The sequence below is a fragment of the Homalodisca vitripennis genome, chromosome 4 (assembly GCF_021130785.1).
Source record: "Homalodisca vitripennis isolate AUS2020 chromosome 4, UT_GWSS_2.1, whole genome shotgun sequence".
Lineage (NCBI taxonomy): Eukaryota > Metazoa > Arthropoda > Insecta > Hemiptera > Cicadellidae > Homalodisca > Homalodisca vitripennis.
In genome coordinates, this window is record NC_060210.1 from 94893324 (window position 1) to 94913253 (window position 19930).

The 19930-nt window shown below is 31.4% G+C and overlaps 1 protein-coding gene and 1 long non-coding RNA gene across 3 annotated transcripts; one reads left to right on the top strand and one right to left on the bottom strand.

Moving 5' to 3' along the window:
• Positions 1-137: 137 nt before the first annotated feature.
• Positions 138-11546, bottom strand: LOC124359805 (E3 ubiquitin-protein ligase CHFR-like). Of its 2 annotated transcripts, none has more exons than XM_046812848.1 (4): positions 11376-11546; positions 6590-6745; positions 2379-2622; positions 138-422 (listed from the first exon to the last, which is right to left on the bottom strand). In XM_046812848.1, exons 2-4 carry the CDS (start codon positions 6740-6742, stop codon positions 202-204), a joined length of 618 nt encoding a protein of 205 aa, XP_046668804.1. In that variant the 5' UTR covers positions 6743-6745; positions 11376-11546; the 3' UTR covers positions 138-201. The 2 variants fall into 2 exon arrangements, with proteins under 2 accessions (XP_046668804.1, XP_046668805.1); XM_046812849.1 differs by lacking the exon at positions 11376-11546 and adding an exon at positions 8775-9029.
• LOC124359806 lies at positions 6050-14702 on the top strand. Its single transcript, XR_006922190.1, has 3 exons — positions 6050-6340; positions 7482-7533; positions 10652-14702. It is a non-coding gene; the product is annotated as an uncharacterized LOC124359806 (long non-coding RNA).
• Positions 14703-19930: the final 5228 nt, after the last annotated feature.

Sequence of the window (19930 nt, forward strand, 5' to 3'; positions counted from 1 at the left end):
TAAATATGTGTAAGTAGAGTGCAGAATGAATATGTATTATCTTATACCCCTGTTAAAAACATTAATGGTAGATTACTGAATCAGCATTAATTTGCTTAAATTAACTGTATCACACTTAGAATAAAAGCTCAATTTGATACAAAAATAGAAAATTTGTATTTATTTTAAAAGATCTAACAAAGTTGGTAATTTAGAAATGTATCAAATGTCCTTATATTTGTAAATGTAGACAATGCGCTGGGGGCATATTGGGCAGATGGCAGAGTCATGGAAACAATTGGTGGCACAGCCCTCACAGAAGTTTAGGTGGCGTTGGTGATGGTGCATGACACACGTGTTCACCTTCTCTCCACACACCACACAGTTGCAATTCTCCTGCAGTGACGAGGAATTGCCACTTCCACTTGACTCTATACCTCTTTCTGTAACCACAACCAGTGAACAGGTTAATGAAACTGAGTATAGATAAGTGTTAAAGATACCTCTAAAAGAAGTTTTGTTTTGAAGATCTATAGCAAATTTTAACCATGTGGACATATAACCCGTGTCATGAACGTAGCTTCCAGATTTATCTAAAATCATTAATTTATTGTAAAAATATATAATGCAATGGCTGTCACAAGTATGTATGTACTCGTATGTATGTCACAAGTAAGTACTATTCTAAAACCTCCATGTATAGCTTGACAACTGGCTTTGTTGATACCTCCTGGTCTTCCAAGGGGATATTTTGGCAACTAATTTCAATTTAATCATGAATTGTTACTTAGTGTTTGTTCAAGAAAGTGTTCAAGCTACATGTTCTTTTTAGTAACTGTAATAAACTTTTACACATATTGGTGTTACAAGGACTATCAAGACTTACACCCACAACCCTCCACTGTACCTGGAGACTTGGTTAATCTTTATCATACTGTGACAAGGTTCTAAATCTCAGTTATAACATCAGTATGCAAGGTAATTTTTACAATTTTTATATTACACAAGTCTTGGGGAGTTTAAATTCTAAAACATTCATCTAACCAATCCATGTTTGAGCATTTTGTGAACATGTAATTTTTCAAAATTATGTAAAATAGGATTTAACATTAAAACCATTGTTTTACATTTTTTCAATAATGCTGTTCACAGAAATCAATATGCCTTCAAGATTAAACAGAAGAAACAGATTTAAAATATGGCTGTCATCTCAAATTATCAATGAGACGAAGATGTTTAATTTAAAAAAGGCTTACTCTCCAATTGTCTTTAGCTTATACAATAATGTATTACCAGTTTTGGTCACAGTGTGACCTTTACTGGATGCCGTTCAAGATTAGTCAGTCTTCATGATGTTTTGAACATGATACAAAAAAAAAACAATACATATAAGCCAAAACAAAGGACAAACAAATACATAGTAGAGCTATGTAATCTCATTGCAGGTGCATTTTGGTGTGGTGGCCTGTATATACTGGCTGCCCAAGCTCTTTCAGTTGCTACTCATACATACATACTCATTTTGACTTCTAATGTTTACCACCATATTTAAAAATCACTGTCCCGTGCTTTATATCAGGGTATTGGAAATTGAATGGGAGCTGTAATTCAGTTTCTAGTTTATTATATCAGATGTCCTAAAGGTTTTAATTAGGAATACTGTATACTTAAGGAAATTACTGTACTAAGAAGTGATTTAACCTGAGCCACACAATAATTCCTTTGTATGAAAATACAAACTTCTTTTGGTAACAAAATAGTGCTCCACCATATTGCAGTTTAATGGTAGAAAATTTCTCTGTGTAACGCATATGGCACATGAATCTGAAGACGTGGTACAACTGATTACCCTCAAAGAATATGTAATGTTACACCGTTAGACTGTTCTGTGTGGCAAATTGTGAAAATAATGTTTTTACTCAAAAGCCTTCAGATCTACAGCAACTGAGAGCAGAAATTGAAAATGAATTACAATGGAAATTAATAACAAAAGATCTGAAAAATTTGTTTCATAAGAAACAAAACTTCTGAAACATTTACTGAAGTAAATGGAAGGCGTTTTGAATAGTTGTAAATTTAAAACCTTTGTACAATGAAAATTTACTATGTCAATAAATGAGTTTTTGAGTTAATTGCTCTTACTTTGTATTTTTGTACACTATATCAAGTGACTTTATTGAGACCCGGCATACTCAGATTCCGATATTTGAGATTTTATTGCATAATAATGCTTGCATATGTCTATACATACTTGTATGTACCAGAATATAAATTTATGGGTTCTGGGAGCTAAGATCAGCAAAAATGCAAACAAATTCCCAGAAATTCTGTTATGAGGGTGATTGCATATTGTATTTAGGGTTTTTAAGGGGTGAAAACATAGAATTGAAGTTACTAACCTCCACATCTGTCAGTGTAGAAGTTCCATATTTGGCTTCCAGAGTTATTTAAGGCAGTCTGTTTAACTGGTTGGTATGCACTTGCCAGTGGAAAACAAGAATACGTGACCTCGCTGATTTGCACAACAACACTATCGGATCCTGAACTGGAAGAAGAATTCCCAGATTTCCTTTTTTCAAGTTCTTTTTCAGGTATACTTGTTAACTTATTTCTCAAACCCGATGACTGAAACTTGAGAGATCTCTGAAATAACAAACTGGATGTTATAATTACCAAAATGTTAAAATTAAATGAATCTATTATTATGTTATTAATATCGAATTGAACATATCTTTATTGCATATATTCTTGAAGGACAGAGCAAAGGTCATTAATGTTATGTTACAATTTGTGCATGTGTCAGTGTTTGTCAAACGTTGTGTCCTACATTAGAAAAACTCTTCAATAGTGTAGGTTGGACGCTCCAGCAGTCAGTTCTCAAGGAAGTTTTGAAGGTTCTGGCAATTATTTTAGAAGTTCAGGAAGAATGTTGAAGACAATATTGATCCTTGATATGAAGGTTTCTTCTCAAATAGACTGAGATGATGATTGTAGGAGTAACTATCACCAGTCCTTACTTACCTTGTTTTTATTTTAAAGAGGATTGTCTCTTGAATGGAGTCCTACAACAGTCAGGATTCTCAGTTCCTTGAAGGCTGCTCGGCATGTGTCCAATAGGTTCAGTCCTTTTAGAACTCTCATTGTCTTCTTTTGTATAATGAGCACCCTTTTTATATAGCTGTTTAATACCAATCTATTTGGGTAGCAGTATTATTTAGCCATAATGAAAGTAACAAACGAGTCAATATCTAGTTTGTCTTTGTATTTGTTTGCTATAATAAGGACTGTATCATCAGCAACATAACCATTTCACACTGGTTCTTAAGGTATTTTGGGAAGTAATTGGTTAAGAGTATATACAAGATTGGTCTGAGAACAGAGCCTTGCAGCACTCCTCTGCTCACTGGTAGGTGTTCGGATTTTACTTTTGTCACTATTATTTTTATAATGAGTAAGTTCTATTATCTGATTTCTCTTGCTTGAATAGCTTTTGAACCAGCGTATTTCCTTATCAGTGATTTCCAGAGTTTGTAGCTTTTTTATTATTTGAGCTAAATAATCAAACGCTTTGCTAAAGTCTAAGAGTATACATGTAGCTATATATCCTTCTAGTTTCAATTAGTTGGACTATGCAGTTTTTGTTATTCTGTCTCTTATAAAAACATGTTATTTTGGAGTGAGGAAATGGTACTGCTTGATGTGGTCCATCAAATTAGTTAGCACTACTCGCTCTAAATTTTTGGAAAAAGTGGAAATGTGAGAGATTGGCCAACAACTAGTGACTTCATCAAATGTTCCATTTTTATATTTTGGTGAATTCCTTATATGACCTTCTTTCCTGTTTGGTGGCCCTATCTAGCTCATTACAGGGCCCACACAAGATATAAAAGACAATTTAATTTTAAATTTTTACTAATATCTGAGGTACAGAGATCATAATCCTACATATTACCAATGTAGCAAAATTACCAGCATATAAATATGATGTAAAATTGAGAAATTGTTATAGTACACATAGGAGGTTGTATAAGGCAAAAATTAAAGAAGCAAAAATTAAGCACAATGATGAGTTTATAAATAAAGCTAGTAATAAGTGTTTAGCTGCTTGGGAAATTATTAAAAAAGAATCAGGGAATTTCAAATCAGATGTCTCTCTTCCCCCTATAACACCAGATCAGTTCAATGACCACTATATACATATTGGTAAAGAAATATTGCAGTTAAGTCAGTCTACTAGTAGTAATAGGATAAGTCATGAAGTGTTTTTAACAAGTGCTAAACGTCCTCCGGTAAAGTTCTGTTGGAAAAGAGTGGATGAGGGAGAAATATGTGACATTGTAAATTCTCTGAAGATATCAAAATGTGAGGATATTTTTGGATTTTCAAACAAAATTGTGAAACGGATGTCTCCATTCATAATTAAACCTTTAGTGTACATAGTTAATCTTTGTCTGTCGTTTTCTGTCTTTCCAAACTGCTTAAAAACATCCAAAAGTATAACTCTGTTTAAGAAGGGTGATAGAATGTGTATTGATAACTATAGGACCATAACAATTGTATCAGTATTTTCAAAAATTGTAGAAACTTGCGTTAAAAAACAATTATTAGATTATTTTGATAAATATCAAATTCTTTCATGTAGCCAGTTTGGTTTTCGTCTAGGATACTCTACAGTTAAGGCCCTAGATATTGCTGTGACAAAGATTTTAAGGAGCTTTGAGGATCATGAACTTGTGGGAATGACCCTTTTAGACCTCAGCAAGGCCTTCGATAGAATTTCTCATGGTGTCCTTTTGAAAAAGCTTGAATATTACGGAATAAATAACGAGCAATTACAATTTTTTCAGACGTATCTGTGTGGCAGATTGCACATGGTATCGGTTGGAAATCAGATTTCATCTGCTAAGGAGGTTCTTGCTGGAGTTCCACAGGGTTCTGTCCTAGGTCCTTTGCTATTTGTACTATATACTAATGACTTGCCTGTTAATTTAGATTGTGATACCATACTGTACGCAGACGACACCTCTATCTTAGTAAATGGAAATTGTTTAAATAAAGTGCTCAATCAAACTAATAGAGTAATTAACACAGCCAATGTATGGTTTGATTCTAACTATCTTAAAATAAATGAAAGTAAAACGGAACATATAGTGTTTACTTTAAGACAAATGCAGATAGATAGTAAAATGACAAAGCCAATAAAACTCTTAGGTGTCACTATTGATCAGAAGCTTTTATGGGAGGATCATACAAACAACTTAATCTCTAAATTGGCACGTGTTTGTTTTTTATTGAGAAAGTTAAAGACCTGTGTAAGCCAAGAGTTGATGAAAATGTCATATTTTAGTTTTTTTCATGCTCATTTATTTATTGTATTCAAATATTTTGTGGGGAGGTAGTACTGGTGCGGAAAGAGTTTTTTTATGGCAAAAAAAGGCAATAAGAATCCTTTTTGGTTTAGGGTTTAGGGTTAGTTGTAAGGCTTATTTTTCTACTCATAATATTATAATGACTGTACCTTGCATTTTCATTTTTCAAAATTTAATTTATGTAAAAGAGAATATTAATGACTTCCTCTGTTTTAATGGTATCCATAGTTATCAAACAAGAAATGTAAACAACTTAGTCCTGCCTATTCCTAGACTAGAAAAATATGCAAAAAGTCATAAATATTTACAAATAAAATTTTTTAACAAACTCCCTGAATCATGGAGATTATTAGATTTTAATCCATTTAAGAGGCAGGTTTCTAGTTGGCTGTCAAGTCGTGCATTTTACTCCGTAAGAGAATTTTTAGAATATAATATTAGTGACAGTTAAATGTGGGTATTTTAAAATTTTTATGTAATGTAGTATTGTATTATATTAGTATTGGTGTTTGTGTTATTTATTGCACATAATATGTTATTGTTATATAATATGTGAACTAACCAAAAAATTACTATATTATTATTAGTATTGTTATTTGTATGTATCTTTAAATTAGCAAGCTGTGATATTTTATTGTTGGAACTGACGAAGCCTATTGTAATTTTGTATTACTTAATGGTCAATAAAGATCTTGATTCTTGATATTAATAACATATTACATCATTTGATATTGTAGTGTCCATAATCAATTGGTGTATACCAAATGTACATAATAAATTTACTCTTCATCGTATTCTGATGGGATATAGTCTCTTTGGATCAATCTGCATGATCAGCTTAGGAAATACATGTACAATATCTCTTAAAACTGTCAAAAAAGATTAATGGTGAAAAATGTAACAATGTGTACAAATTTTTGTGTGCTGTGTATCCACATTCTTAGACGAGGCAAAGAATCGACTGAGATTTGTTACGCCCCGGCAGTAAGTAAGTAAGTGTATCCACATACAAAGAAGAATTTGAGTTAAACAACAAGATAATATACACTTTTGCTGAATATTACTGGTACTATTTTGAGGTTATTACACTGTAACTAAGCGACTCGACGTTTCCCAGATTTCAAAGAATGTCTCCACAAAATTATGAGTGAGCTAGACTTCACTTATAATTTTTTTTATTATTGGTCACAATCACCTGAAAATTCTAAAAACAGTGTTTTAGTTAATAAATTGTAACAAACCTTGGACTTAATACTTTGTTTTTTACAAAGTAATCTTCCTTGGCAGGAAGCTTTTTTTTCTGTCCACAGGAACTCAATTCCGGGGTCAGGAGTTTCTAATTCATCATCTGCCCAGAAGGTTGACTCTTCCAATGGCCTACTTTCATCAGGCATGACCTGGCAGAAAAGAGAAGAGATGCAGACAAATTGTTATAGACAACATTAGAAACTGATTTAAAATTATTACCCTCTTGAATATAAATTTAATACTTATAAGGAAACACTAGACTCACAACTATAAAGAGAAGCATCCGGTATCACTGACCGTAATTCCTTATTCAGCAGTTTGTAAGGCAATTCCAAGTAAAATAAATGGTATTGCTTCATTAAGTTGTTTTATGACATACATTTATACTAAACATTCTTATAGTAGTAAAACAATTTGAAGTAAATAAAAAAAACCTATAAATATCCCAAACTTTTTAAATTTTTATAATGAAATCGTTCATGTTTGCGTACCTATTCACTCTCTCTCTTCTGGTTTGCAAAGTAAACAAAAATGTTGAATGAATAAGTTTACAGTAAAACATTTTAAATTGAAAACTTTTCAAACACTGAAAAAACTATTCACTCTTTCATCTGATTAGTACACTTGAGGCGTTTACTACTGCAATCCAAAAAAAATTGCTTTTAGACAGGCTATGTACATGTACGCTGTTTATTCTTTTCTTTTAATAGGGGCAAGTTGAGCATGTTTTCCTATGAACCATTTTGTCTCTTAGAACTTCTGCTGCTGCTTATCCTGTTGCTGTGGATGTGGTGGCTGCTGCTGTTGTCTTTCTTAAAGTGGTTGTTGTCGCTGCCGTTGATATGACTAAGCCTTTTTTTAAACATGCTCTATATTTGATTTCAGTTCTCTTGGGAGGTTCAGTGTATCTTCCAACCTTCTATGAACATGGAGAGAGGTAAGCTCATACCCCAACTGCTTGATAAATTCAAATCTTGTCTTAGTAACTCGTATGCATTATAAATGAGTTCACTGTTCCAATATTTAATATCCTATAGAATACACTTAGAGGCCATCTCCTGGTTTTCACCTGGATGAGAAAACTGCCATTTCATATCTGCTAGGTCTATTCCACATTTAATTTTATTATAGGAGCAGATAATCTCAAGTTTATTGTATCTTCGTCTGTTTGAATGCTATGGTGCATGGTTGATGTCAGAATGACAGCTTCATTTTCATTAGGAGATAAGAGGACCTCTAAACCTGCATAGTGATATCCAACTAATGTTTGTTTGTTGGAAAGAAACTCTTCTGGAATAATTGTTTTAACCTTTTTCTCAGATCTACATGTAGAAGTTTATCATTTACTTCTATTGATATAAACCAGTTGTTAGCTGATGAAACTCTTGTGGAATATTTTTTTGCCCTTTTTCACAGTTCTAATATGTAGAAGTTTATCATAAACCAGTTGTCAGCTGTTACATTTTGGTTTGTATTGGTGAAGTACAGCTTGAATAAGTACACTCATGTTTTGCTCTTCTTCAGATAGAGATACACTATCACTACCTTTCCCTGTATATATGTATGCATCTCTGACAAAGACATAATCTTAATTCCATACTTTTTAGGCTTCTTTGGCACGTGTACTTTAAAGCCACATCTTCCTCTAAAATGGGACCAATATCTCATCCACTTTCACTTCATATAACACACAGTATGAAACTTGAGAATTTGAAACAAATTTATTAAATATTTCAGATATGGGTGAAAGGCCATTTGTCTTTCCACCATTGTGTTACTTTCATCAACCCTTAGATAAGATGTAAGAATTACATATCATGTAGTTGACATTGTAGCAGAAAATCACTACAAGAATCTTTAATAAATAGTAAAACCATTTTTTCATCATTAGATTTAAAAACTAATGCCAGTATCAGTAGACCTACAAGTGCATTGATATATTCAGTACAAGTGTCTCTGTAGTTACTTTTGTTTGTTCTGAGTACTAGGTTTGATCTCACTGTTCTCAGTTTGATGTGTTGTCACTGTTTTACGAATAATCTCATTATGAAACAATAAGTTCCAAAACTTCGGTTTTTATAGGCTTATTTCTAGTTGCCTAGCTCTGTCTCGTATTCTTGGTAAACCAGAGAGACAGAGGTTTCAGCTTGAATAATGTTTTGAGGAAAAAACTCTTACCTGACTTTGAGGTTTACTTCTCCATGCATTAGGAGGTGGCCTATGTTCGATTTTTTCATCCTTCCAACAAAGAAATTGTGCTAGCCATCATATCTAGAATCTTCCGGAACTCCACTTTCTAGGTCGTCTGAGTCTGAGTCATCATTTCCTTCTCCCGATAAAATAAAATCTGTCTTGATCCGAGTCGTCTATGTTTCATCACTATTTTCACTCTCTTCAGCATCATCATCTGTCATTTTCCAACAGTCTACAAATCTTATCGCTGTTATCAGGACCATTTATTCTAACTGGTCGAGCCATTACAATAGAATGCAAACACGACAGTTCATAAACATAAGAAATAATCACTTAATTTCTTTAGAGAAACACCCATCTCAGAGACCATACACACAGTAAGAGAAACACATGGTCTAATAGACCGGTACTCAAACCATGGGATGAGAAACAGCCGGTTTTGTTCTTGGTTCAAGATTTCTGAAAAGAATGCGTCACTCTCAAGTACAAAATGGCAAACTAAAATACGACTGCACCATGAAGAAGAGAGGAATGAGGAAGGAAGCTATCATATTCTCCAGCACTCTCTCTCACTCAGGGCAGCCACTATTATGGAAACAAATAACCCTTGGTGCTTATGAGACCAATGTTTTTTATAAGTGTACATTCATCTAGTAACTTTGAAGTTTATTGTTATTTTTCTAAGATACACAACAACAACAAAATTTTAATGTCACCACATATTTAAAATATTAAGAGATTATTAAGAGCTGACTGTAGTGAAACAACCTTGAATTTTGCTATACAAACCAATGTTGATCATCAAAGACTTTTATATCCTTATTTACTGTCGGAGAATTGATTAACTATGAGAGATGTTTCACTCTAAATATATATATATATATATATATATATATATATATATATATATATATATATAAAAAACAGGCATTCAAATGCATTTTTAGTTTTAGTAAAGTATGTAATATTTGAATATTCAAAAGGAGAATTACAACAAAATTGACATGTTATTTTCTGAATAACCAATAAAAATACAGAAAAAACTAATAATCGTTTGGATGTGTATTAATCCTATATTCCCATGATTCTACAACTTAAAATGAGGTTATAAAAGTGTTTTATGTTTAACATTGTTCTTAAGGGGGTTAAATTAAGATGCCTGCCTGTACAGACAGTATTAAGGGTGTATTACTCTCTTAAACTATGGCATTTCTATTATACAAAGTGACTGGAACTGAAGAAATCAAAGATAATCCCAACCAAGACTCACTGAGGTTAGTTATTAACATCATTCAACAGAATTCATTAATATTGTATCCATTCCCTTCAATGGTAATACTGTCTGTCCATCAGATCGCATTGTGAACGACTGTTCCAGTGAAACTTCCTGTGTGTTCTTTTTTCTGTGAATAATATGGTCCTGAAATTCAAGTACTTCAGATTTTAATGAATTCAGTTACCTGTGTCACCTAGACATACACATCAACTCCTTTGATAACGTAGCACTATCAAGGTGCCCTAGTTGCCAAGGGGGTAGGTGATGGGATGGAATTCGCATTGGAAGCTGGATTTCAGCTGTATAACTTTTAGTACCCAAGATCGTAATTACTGTGGTTTGTACTCAAAAACTTCCTTAGTTGCTGGATGCTATTGGATAATTAATTAATCATATATGCTAGGAACCCATTAATCTTGAACTAAACCTTATACACCCATTCTCTGTTTGTATGTTTAACTTAAATATACCTATCACATTTGTATGTAATACATATGTATACAATAAGTGTGTGCAAAATATATACTTATTGTGTACTTATGCATCTTCACCTTATATTGATGGTTGATAACCAATTTGTTTCCAGTAGCCCTCACTCTCTTTGCCAGACATGACTGAGGAAACACCAACTAGGCCAGACAGGCTTACAGATTGATGACTGCCAGCTTTTGGAGAGGATCTGTACTGGAGGCGGGTCACTCACCGTAGTCAACAAAGTTCTTCCAAATTCAAAATTGGATATACACTAAATGCCTTCAAGACTGAATCTGCCTTCATCAAACTACATGTATTATGTTTATCTTGGAACATGATATGATTGGGAATGCAACAACTTAGTTTGGTATACTAGTGGCTCTGTCATGAACGGCAATTCAGTTTATAACCTAAACTTGCAAGAATAATTTGATTCAAAAGTTATGAGGGAATAATTTAAAATTATTGTTTAATATGATTATTTGCAATGTTGGTAATTCTCCAAATTACTGTATCAACTTCAATCTCTTTCCTGTTATTCATTGTCTCAGAAGAAATGTATTATGGTATCAACTCGAGGTGAGACAGGGCAAACCTAGTTGACCCAATCTATACTATTATATGTAAAAATAATTGTTAAACTTTAAAATTCACAAGGGCTAGAAAAGTAAGGTTAGAGGTGTATTGCCAGCTGTAAATAAAGATCACATAAAGCTGATTTTTAAATAACTTCGTAGCAAATATTAAACACTCACTACTGGTTAAAATACCTAACATTGTGAACTGTGTACTAAAGATAACTATCTTTAGAAAAGATTTGATATATACAAACTTACGCTATTAATGAATTTGAATGTACTCTTGACAACATAAAATTTGAGTGTATCGACGGATGAAAAAAATTCACTAAGCTGAATGGATATATATCAGTACTTTACAATAAATTTTGAGACAAAATTAAAACTTGGGCAAAACATCATCATTTTCAAAACAAAGCTTTACAGCTGTCAATTATTTGGAACATTACTCAATACACAGCTGCCCAGAGTATATTCACAGGAGAGAGTAGTAGTTTTGCCAAGATCATAATAAAATTCCAATATGTTATATAATTGTTCAGTGAATAACTATATTGTAATTAAATATGTATAACAAATGAGATATCAAAAGAATACTTGTAATTGTAAATGGGATTTTCTTTAGATATTTTGAATCACTCTCATCTATGGTTTTAATTAAATTTAGCCATAATAAATTTCTTATGGCTGTTGAAGAAGAGATTTCTTTCACCTACACCTTTTTCATTTTGTTCTTTATTCATTTTTATGTACAATGAATGTACAAGGAATAGTGTCACATAAAACAATTTAGTACTACACAATTTTATAAGTGAAATTACGTTCAGTAGTTTACATATACTTCAAGGCAACAAAGACTTCAAGAAACAAATAGACTTTTGCAGAAATAGACAGAAATTGCAATCAACTTAGAAGGATCTCATATGTTGTATTGGGAGAAATATTAATACAGCAATTCTTAGCTCTAGTTTAAAATTTTCATTTGATTTTATTTGTTTTAAATTATTTTGTAACATTCATAAAATTTAAGTCCTGTTTTACTTGTCTTTTTCTTAGCTAACTCTAAATTGTATTGATTGTTTTCTACTAAAGTCCTTCCCCTTGTGTTGTATACATGCTTGTTTTAAACCTGGCATACACTTTTTCACAAACATAATTAATTGAAAAATATGCAGTCTATATAAGGTCAAAATATCTAAATTTGTAAAATGAGCTTTGGCAGAGTCCTTACTTTTTAGTTCTAATATGATTCTAATTTCTCTTTTTTAAGAATCTTATTTAAACTTTTTTGATGTAACACCATATAAGGAAATATAATTTATATTGAGTAATGTTATGTTAACTTGTTTTCTACTTTTCTGTTTCGTTCTTAGTCTGATTTATTTTTTTTAATCATAGTATGACTTTTTAATTTGTTGAGTCTTTTTCTAAAATATTTTATGCATGGCCTTGACTTTTATGGATAGTCAATAGTCTTTATTTACAATTTTATGGAGAAATGTACATGCGTCAATCTACATAAAGAGTGATTATTAGTCAGTCAGGATAATCTTGTCAAATTTACAATTTTGCTCTTTCCCTCTGTCAGTGAATTACTGTATTATGCCAAAATTGCCCCCCTCGCTTTTTACAATTGTTCTATAAAAGGCTGAATTGAAATTAATTTTTAATATTTTAAAAAGTATTTAATGTTTTCTTGAGTATTCACAAGGTAAAATTGTGACCAGCTTTCCTTTCTTATTAATTCTTTAATTTGTTCAAATTTTGTTTAGAATATTTTAATTTAAAACCATATATGGAAAAGACATGACTAATCAGAAGGTTTTTTTTAACTCTTTAAAATTTGTATATTTACATTATTTATTTATATTTGTCTCATGCAATTATAACATTTTTACACTTTCCTAAAAATATTTCTTTTGATAAAATAAGTATTTCTAAATACTGATGGTTCTTAATTTTGGAATCTACATACCAACAAAAACCTATATCAGTACAATTATGTCTGGTTTTATTCCTTCAAGGGCAATTTCTAATGGTTCTACTTGACTTGCCAGATGTTGCATGTTTTGGTGTAATATATTAGTTTTAAAATTTTGCTTTAAACTACGTTTTCTAAGCTGCTCTTTATTGCTAGATGTGAGGAGTTCAAAGTGCGGCTTTGAGATATTCTAACTAAATCTGCATTAGTCATATTCCTCCAGCAGCACTGTTGGTGAGCTAACACTTTGCACTGAATCAATAACCTCTACACTCATATTATCCCCTGACACTTCTACATCTGAGGATTGGGCTGTCGCACACTCTGAGGATGACCGGTCCTCCAAGGAGATGGTCTGGGCTATATCAGATGAGGATCTTCGTAGGTCCATCTCTTCAGAGGTACATTTGCACAGTTGAACCGCAAAATCATTGTGTTTAAATCCATTGTGTAATGTCCTCGTAGCTTTCTCGTCTTGCACAATGATGGCAACTGGTATTACGATGAAACTGTACAATATTTCTTGGGAACACTTGAGATGATTTGGTCTCTCATGCATCCCATGGGGGAGCACACCAAGTTTTTTTTAAAACCCTTGATTTTAAAATCCAAAATAAAGTTTTTGAAAGCCTTATTGTAGTCATCTTCCTTATGTTTTGCATGATAATTTTTCTTGGTCACAAGTTCATATACTGCAACACCACTTTACTGTGTTGAAGCGTAACATCACTGTGCACAATGTCCAAACTCTTTGTTCTGCCAAATGCTTTCTTGAAATCTAAAGCCATCCCTCTACTCATATGGCTTTAATTAGTAAAATCTGCCAAAATAAAGTGAGCAAAAGCGACAGCTACATTGTCTTGAAAGTCTTCAATTACTAGGATACGATTTGTCCTAGTGGTGAAGGATAATCAATGCTATTTCATTGTTTCACTATTGAGATTTTTTCCACATTTTTGGATGAGGGGGGTGGAAGATGAATTTGAAGTTGATAGGATGGGTGCTATGTCTTGCTTGGTACTGTCTGTAATCCTTAATATTCCTTTACAAGAAAATGTTCCCATTCTTATTAATGTGTAACCCGTGTGTAGTATGGTGACATCTCTAGAGAATATACAAGTCTACAAGCTTGACATGAGAGTGCTTATAATTGAGTTGCCTGATGACTAGGTTCATATCCTTTATTAATTGGTTTTCAGGACTTTCATTGTCTAAGTCATACCTAAAGGGCATGGCTGATATTATAAGATTTGTATGTTTGAGGAATTCTTGTTGCTTATCCAGGTACACTTTGATTAATTGGGAAAGGAATTATTTCGGATTTGCAATATTCTTCACTGTGATATTGTTGGTGCCTCCTACTAAGATGAAAAAAATCAGATTTTGAACATTCTTTTAAATCTTTAGACTTTGTGATGGAATCCATTATAGGTCCCAATGTAGCACCCGGAAGGCAATGATAAAAAACTTGAAATATGTATAACAAATGAGATATCAAAAGAATACTTGTAATTGTAAATGGGATTTTCTTTAGATATTTTGAATCACTCTCATCTATGGTTTTAATTAAATTTAGCCATAATAAATTTCTTATGGCTGTTGAAGAAGAGATTTCTTTCACCTACACCTTTTTCATTTTGTTCTTTATTCATTTTTATGTACAATGAATGTACAAGGAATAGTGTCACATAAAACAATTTAGTACTACACAATTTTATAAGTGAAATTGCGTTCAGTAGTTTACATATTATACTTCAAGGCAACAAAGACTTCAAGAAACAAATAGACTTTTGCAGAAATAGACAGAAATTGCAATCAACTTAGAAGGATCTCATCTGTTGAATTAGGAGAAATATTAATACAGTAATTCTTAGCTCTAGTTTAAAATTTTCATTTGATTTTATTTGTTTTAAATTATTTTGTAACATTCATAAAATTTAAGTCCTGTTTTACTTGTCTTTTTCTTAGCTAACTCTAAATTGTATTGATTGTTTTCTACTAAAGTCCTTCCCCTTGTGTTGTATACATGCTTGTTTTAAACCTGGCATACACTTTTTCACAAACATAATTAATTGAAAAATATGCAGTCTATATAAGGTCAAAATATCTAAATTTGTAAAATGAGCTTTGGCAGAGTCCTTACTTTTTAGTTCTAATATGATTCTAATTGCTCTTTTTTAAGAATCTTATTTAAACTTTTTTGATGTAACACCATATAAGGAAATATAATTTATATTGAGTAATGTTATGTTAACTTGTTTTCTACTTTTCTGTTTCGTTCTTAGTCTGATTTATTTTTTTTATCATAGTATGACTTTTTAATTTGTTGAGTCTTTTTCTAAAATATTTTATGCATGGCCTTGACTTTTATGGATAGTCAATAGTCTTTATTTACAATTTTATGGAGAAATGTACATGCGTCAATCTACATAAAGAGTGATTATTAGTCAGTCAGGATAATCTTGTCAAATTTACAATTTTGCTCTTTCCCTCTGTCAGTGAATTACTATGCCAAAATTGCCCCCCCCTCGCTTTTTACAATTGTTCTATATAAGGCTGAATTGAAATTAATTTTTAATATTTTAAAAAGTATTTAATGTTTTCTTGAGTATTCACAAGGTAAAATTGTGACCAGCTTTCCTTTCTTATTAATTCCTTAATTTGTTCAAATTTTGTTTAGAATATTTTAATTTAAAATATTTAATATATATTATATATATATATATATATATATATATATATATATATATATATATAATTTTGTTGTATGTGTATTGCTTAAGTAACTAATTTTCCTAGGACTTATTTATAAAATAATTTAATGTTAGTACTTGACCATCATGCTCAGAGAGAAAAGTATCTACACCTTCAATTTCAAGATTGTTTTTTGTGTATTGATTAAATAATTAAAAAATTTGCAATATTCTTCACTGTGATATTATTGGTGCCTCCTACTAAGATGAAAAAAAATCAGATTTAAAACATTTTTTTAAATCTTTAGACCTTATGATGGAATCCATTATAGGTCCCAATGTAGCACCCGGAAGGCAATGATAAAAAACTTTGAAATCTCCTTTCCTCCTATGTTCCAAATATGTACACAAGTCCTTTCCTTGACTGTCACTTCCGATAAATGCCCGTGAGTCTCCCCTCAATTCAGCTATTTTAGATTCTTCTAATATTTTTTAGTTTTGGTCTTAACCTCGGATTTGCAAATTTTTGAATTCATAGTGTTAGTAAATGTGGGTAGATTGCTATTAATGTTTAAGTTTTCTTTGCCATTGTTGTCCTCAGTTACTATCTCTTGAATTTCAAATTTATTTACTACGTCTTGAATTTCAAATTTATTTCTAGTAATTAAGTGTGGAATTGGAATGAACTTATTTTTTGGAGTTTTTTATGGGAACTTTATTATGCCATTTATTATTTACTCCTTTGCTTACTTATGTAAGCTGCTCTGATGAGGTACTTGTGTGACGGTTTTAGGTACAATATGTTGCTTACTGGGGGCCATGTCAGAATTACATCCACATTTCTGTAATCCTCTGTAATGTTTCTTTAATCCATTCTTTAAAAGGAGGATTTTACTTACATTGCTTCACAGTAGATATATGCTATAATATTTTGCATTAGGCAATGTGTGTATTCCACATTCAACAGATACTTTTTGCTTAGAACATGTCATTTCCTCAAATCCACTCTTCTCAAGGTCAACTTGCAACTAATTGCGCTGATGAACTTTGGGCGCATAGAATCAAACTGATATGCTTTAATATTCTTGTTTTTCATAAACAACAAGCTCCAATGAGAACCTGAATCCTCCCTTTCGGCATCACCACAGTTGCTTACACACAGGATAGCGTATTTAAACTAATAGAAACATGATCACTCGAAACACTCTACCACCATCTCTGAAGTGCTGAATTTTATAGAAACTGTTACTGAGGGACCAAAAAACGAGAAGTCCTCTCTGTTAAGCATGGCAGAAAAGTAGTTACTCAAGACAGAATCGTTTACCCATTTATCTGTACTCCAAGACTTTTTTTATTTTGTTTGATAAGCCATTTGTTGTAGGTTGTAAGTTCAGTTTTAATTGTGCAATGGTGTTTTCTTTGCAGTTAATTTTCTCTTGAAGTGAATCTTTAAGGGGTTGATATTGTTTTAGCTCCTGCTATTAGTTTCAATTACCTTTTATGATCAAGATACATTTTACAACTGCTAGATCTAATTTTTTTCTTTAATAATTTCCAGCCTTTCCTTCTTCCTATCTACTTCCTGGGAGTTAAATGAACAATTTGACTCAATTTCTCTCTGTTTTTTTTTTCTAAGTCAAGTTTTTACTCCAATATAGCAGTTTCTTTGAGTCCTATTAGTACATCCTACTATTACAAAGTTTAATTCCTCCACCATAACACAGGAAAGTATTGCAATGGCCAATAAATTAAATCACATAAAACGACTTTAAACTTTAATTAAAAGTCAATCATTTATTATTTCAAAAATATTGTTTGTTTCAGCATTGTAGATGATTTATGAGTACTTAAATACTTGAAGTATTCTTAAAAGTCAAAACAAAACAAAACTGTTTTGTACACTTTTATGTCATATTGCAGTGAAAAAGGATCATTGATTGCACCCATGTATAGACTTCTAGGACATATTTTAAATGCCAAAATATGACCTTTATATTCCATGCACATTTTACAAAAAAGTAAAATGTTCTGGACCTGCCAATGGTTCACAAAATATATGGATTTATCCAAGCTATTCGGAACAATGTTTACCTATAGATTTTTAGGCATAAAATATGACAGAAGTGGAAAAAACATGTTGAAGATGATGCTCTTTAAAAATAAACTAGTTTTTAAAACAACACATAACTACAACTATTATTAGTACATTTTTACTTAGTTGTGAAATTTGGTTAGATTGTGTATGAATAATTTAAGATGTATAAAATCTTGTGATAATATAAAATTCTCCGATTGAATTTTAAAGTGAGTGTTGAAACCTCCTTGGCTGGGCATTTCAAGGTAACCGCCCAGGAGGGAAGATAAGGAGAAGTATCACTTAAGTCTGCTTAATTGGGACTTCAAGAGAACTTGCGTAAACCCTTAATTGAGTAGCATTTGATTAAAAACTTAATATTATTATTTAGAAAAACATTAGTTTTCAATGTTTAGAGTGATATAACTCTAAAAGGATGAATTTTGGGAGGAAATGTTTAAAACAAAAATATGTTTTCTATTTGTAAATATAAATGAGATGGGTTCAGAAACTCTTGTTTATGCAAGTACACATTAAAATTGTGCAAAAAGCTTTAGAGGGCATGGAATAGGTTGATGTATATTTTGATCCACATGTTACAAGATAACATTTTCAAGTCTGATGACATACACCATGGTGGCTTTATGCTTATGATACACAAATGGTACCATGGATGCATCACATTTTTGAAATTCTTTTTGGCATCTAATTTTTCTCAATTTAATTATGTATTTTGTTCATGTTACAAAACATTAATAAGACATCTGAGCATATCAAAGAGATTGGTATCTAAAAATAAGTAAACACTATCTGAAAATGTAAATCTTTATTTGTAAATGTAAATATTTATTTATAAAATTTTACAAATTGTTTTGAGAAAATAATAAAAATAAACTGGTATCAAAATTGTATTGCTAAACATTATAAAAATTGTAATCATTCCTTAATAACGTATGTATACAATTAATAACATTTGTCATATTAATAAACATATTGATAATGTTTTTGGTAAAAATATAACTACAGGTTTACCCTCTCCTGTGTGAGGAGTCATAAAACTTCAATGTTGATGCATCTGCCTGCTGAGACTTGTGTACTTTTGTCAATATTCCTCTGCGCTCTGGTTGCTTTCTTTATAACTATTAAGTCTTCATTATACTGCAGAGATTTCTAAGTATTTTTGCACTGGCAATACATTTAAATTTGGTGACTTGCTAATATGATAGTTGCTTTCACAATGACAGACAAGTTCAAGTCTAAGACCATATTGATAGAAAAGACTACAGTATATTAAGACATCAGAACTAAAGGTACTGTACTTGAACTGCCCCTAAAATAGAGCCTTCCAGGGCAACGGCCTGCTGTTATGTGGGTGGGAGAGGTTAATGATCTATCGTTGATTTACATTAATAATTAAAATTAAGTAGTTTGTCAAATAAAACAAAAGAGATAGTAAAAAAAAGAATTTGAATTTATTGATAAGAAAATTTTAATTTAATGATGTCATACAAACCTTAAAAGTTGATGGAACATGTCACTTAAAAATCTTGTATTCAAATTTAATTTTCAGAGCACTTATGGTAAGTCAATACTATCTAAAATTTGGTAAAAATAATAAATGCACTTGGACATTTGTAAACTGTTATAAAAACTAACCTCAAAGAATAAACAGTCTTGAAATTTAACAATTAACATAATTATGGAAAATGTACTATCACTTAACACAATAGATATTTTATAAAGCAAACTCTTGATTATCCAAGGTCAATGGTGTCAACATTAAAAAGTGTACATTGGAAATAATGAAAAATAAATGAGAAAAGTATTATAAAGTTAAAAATACTTCAGAAATATTTCTGAATTCTTTAACTTATTTTAAGTGATTAGAGATAATAAAAGAATTAACTAAAATAATGTAAAGTAGGTACTACTGTGTACTAGGCATGTGTGAGTTTATTGCTTAAGAGAACTTAGAAATGAAGGGCAGGGGTGAGGTTATTTAAACAGCTCATATATTACGGTGAATCAACCTGATCCAGAATCGTGTTGTTATGGAGTGACAATA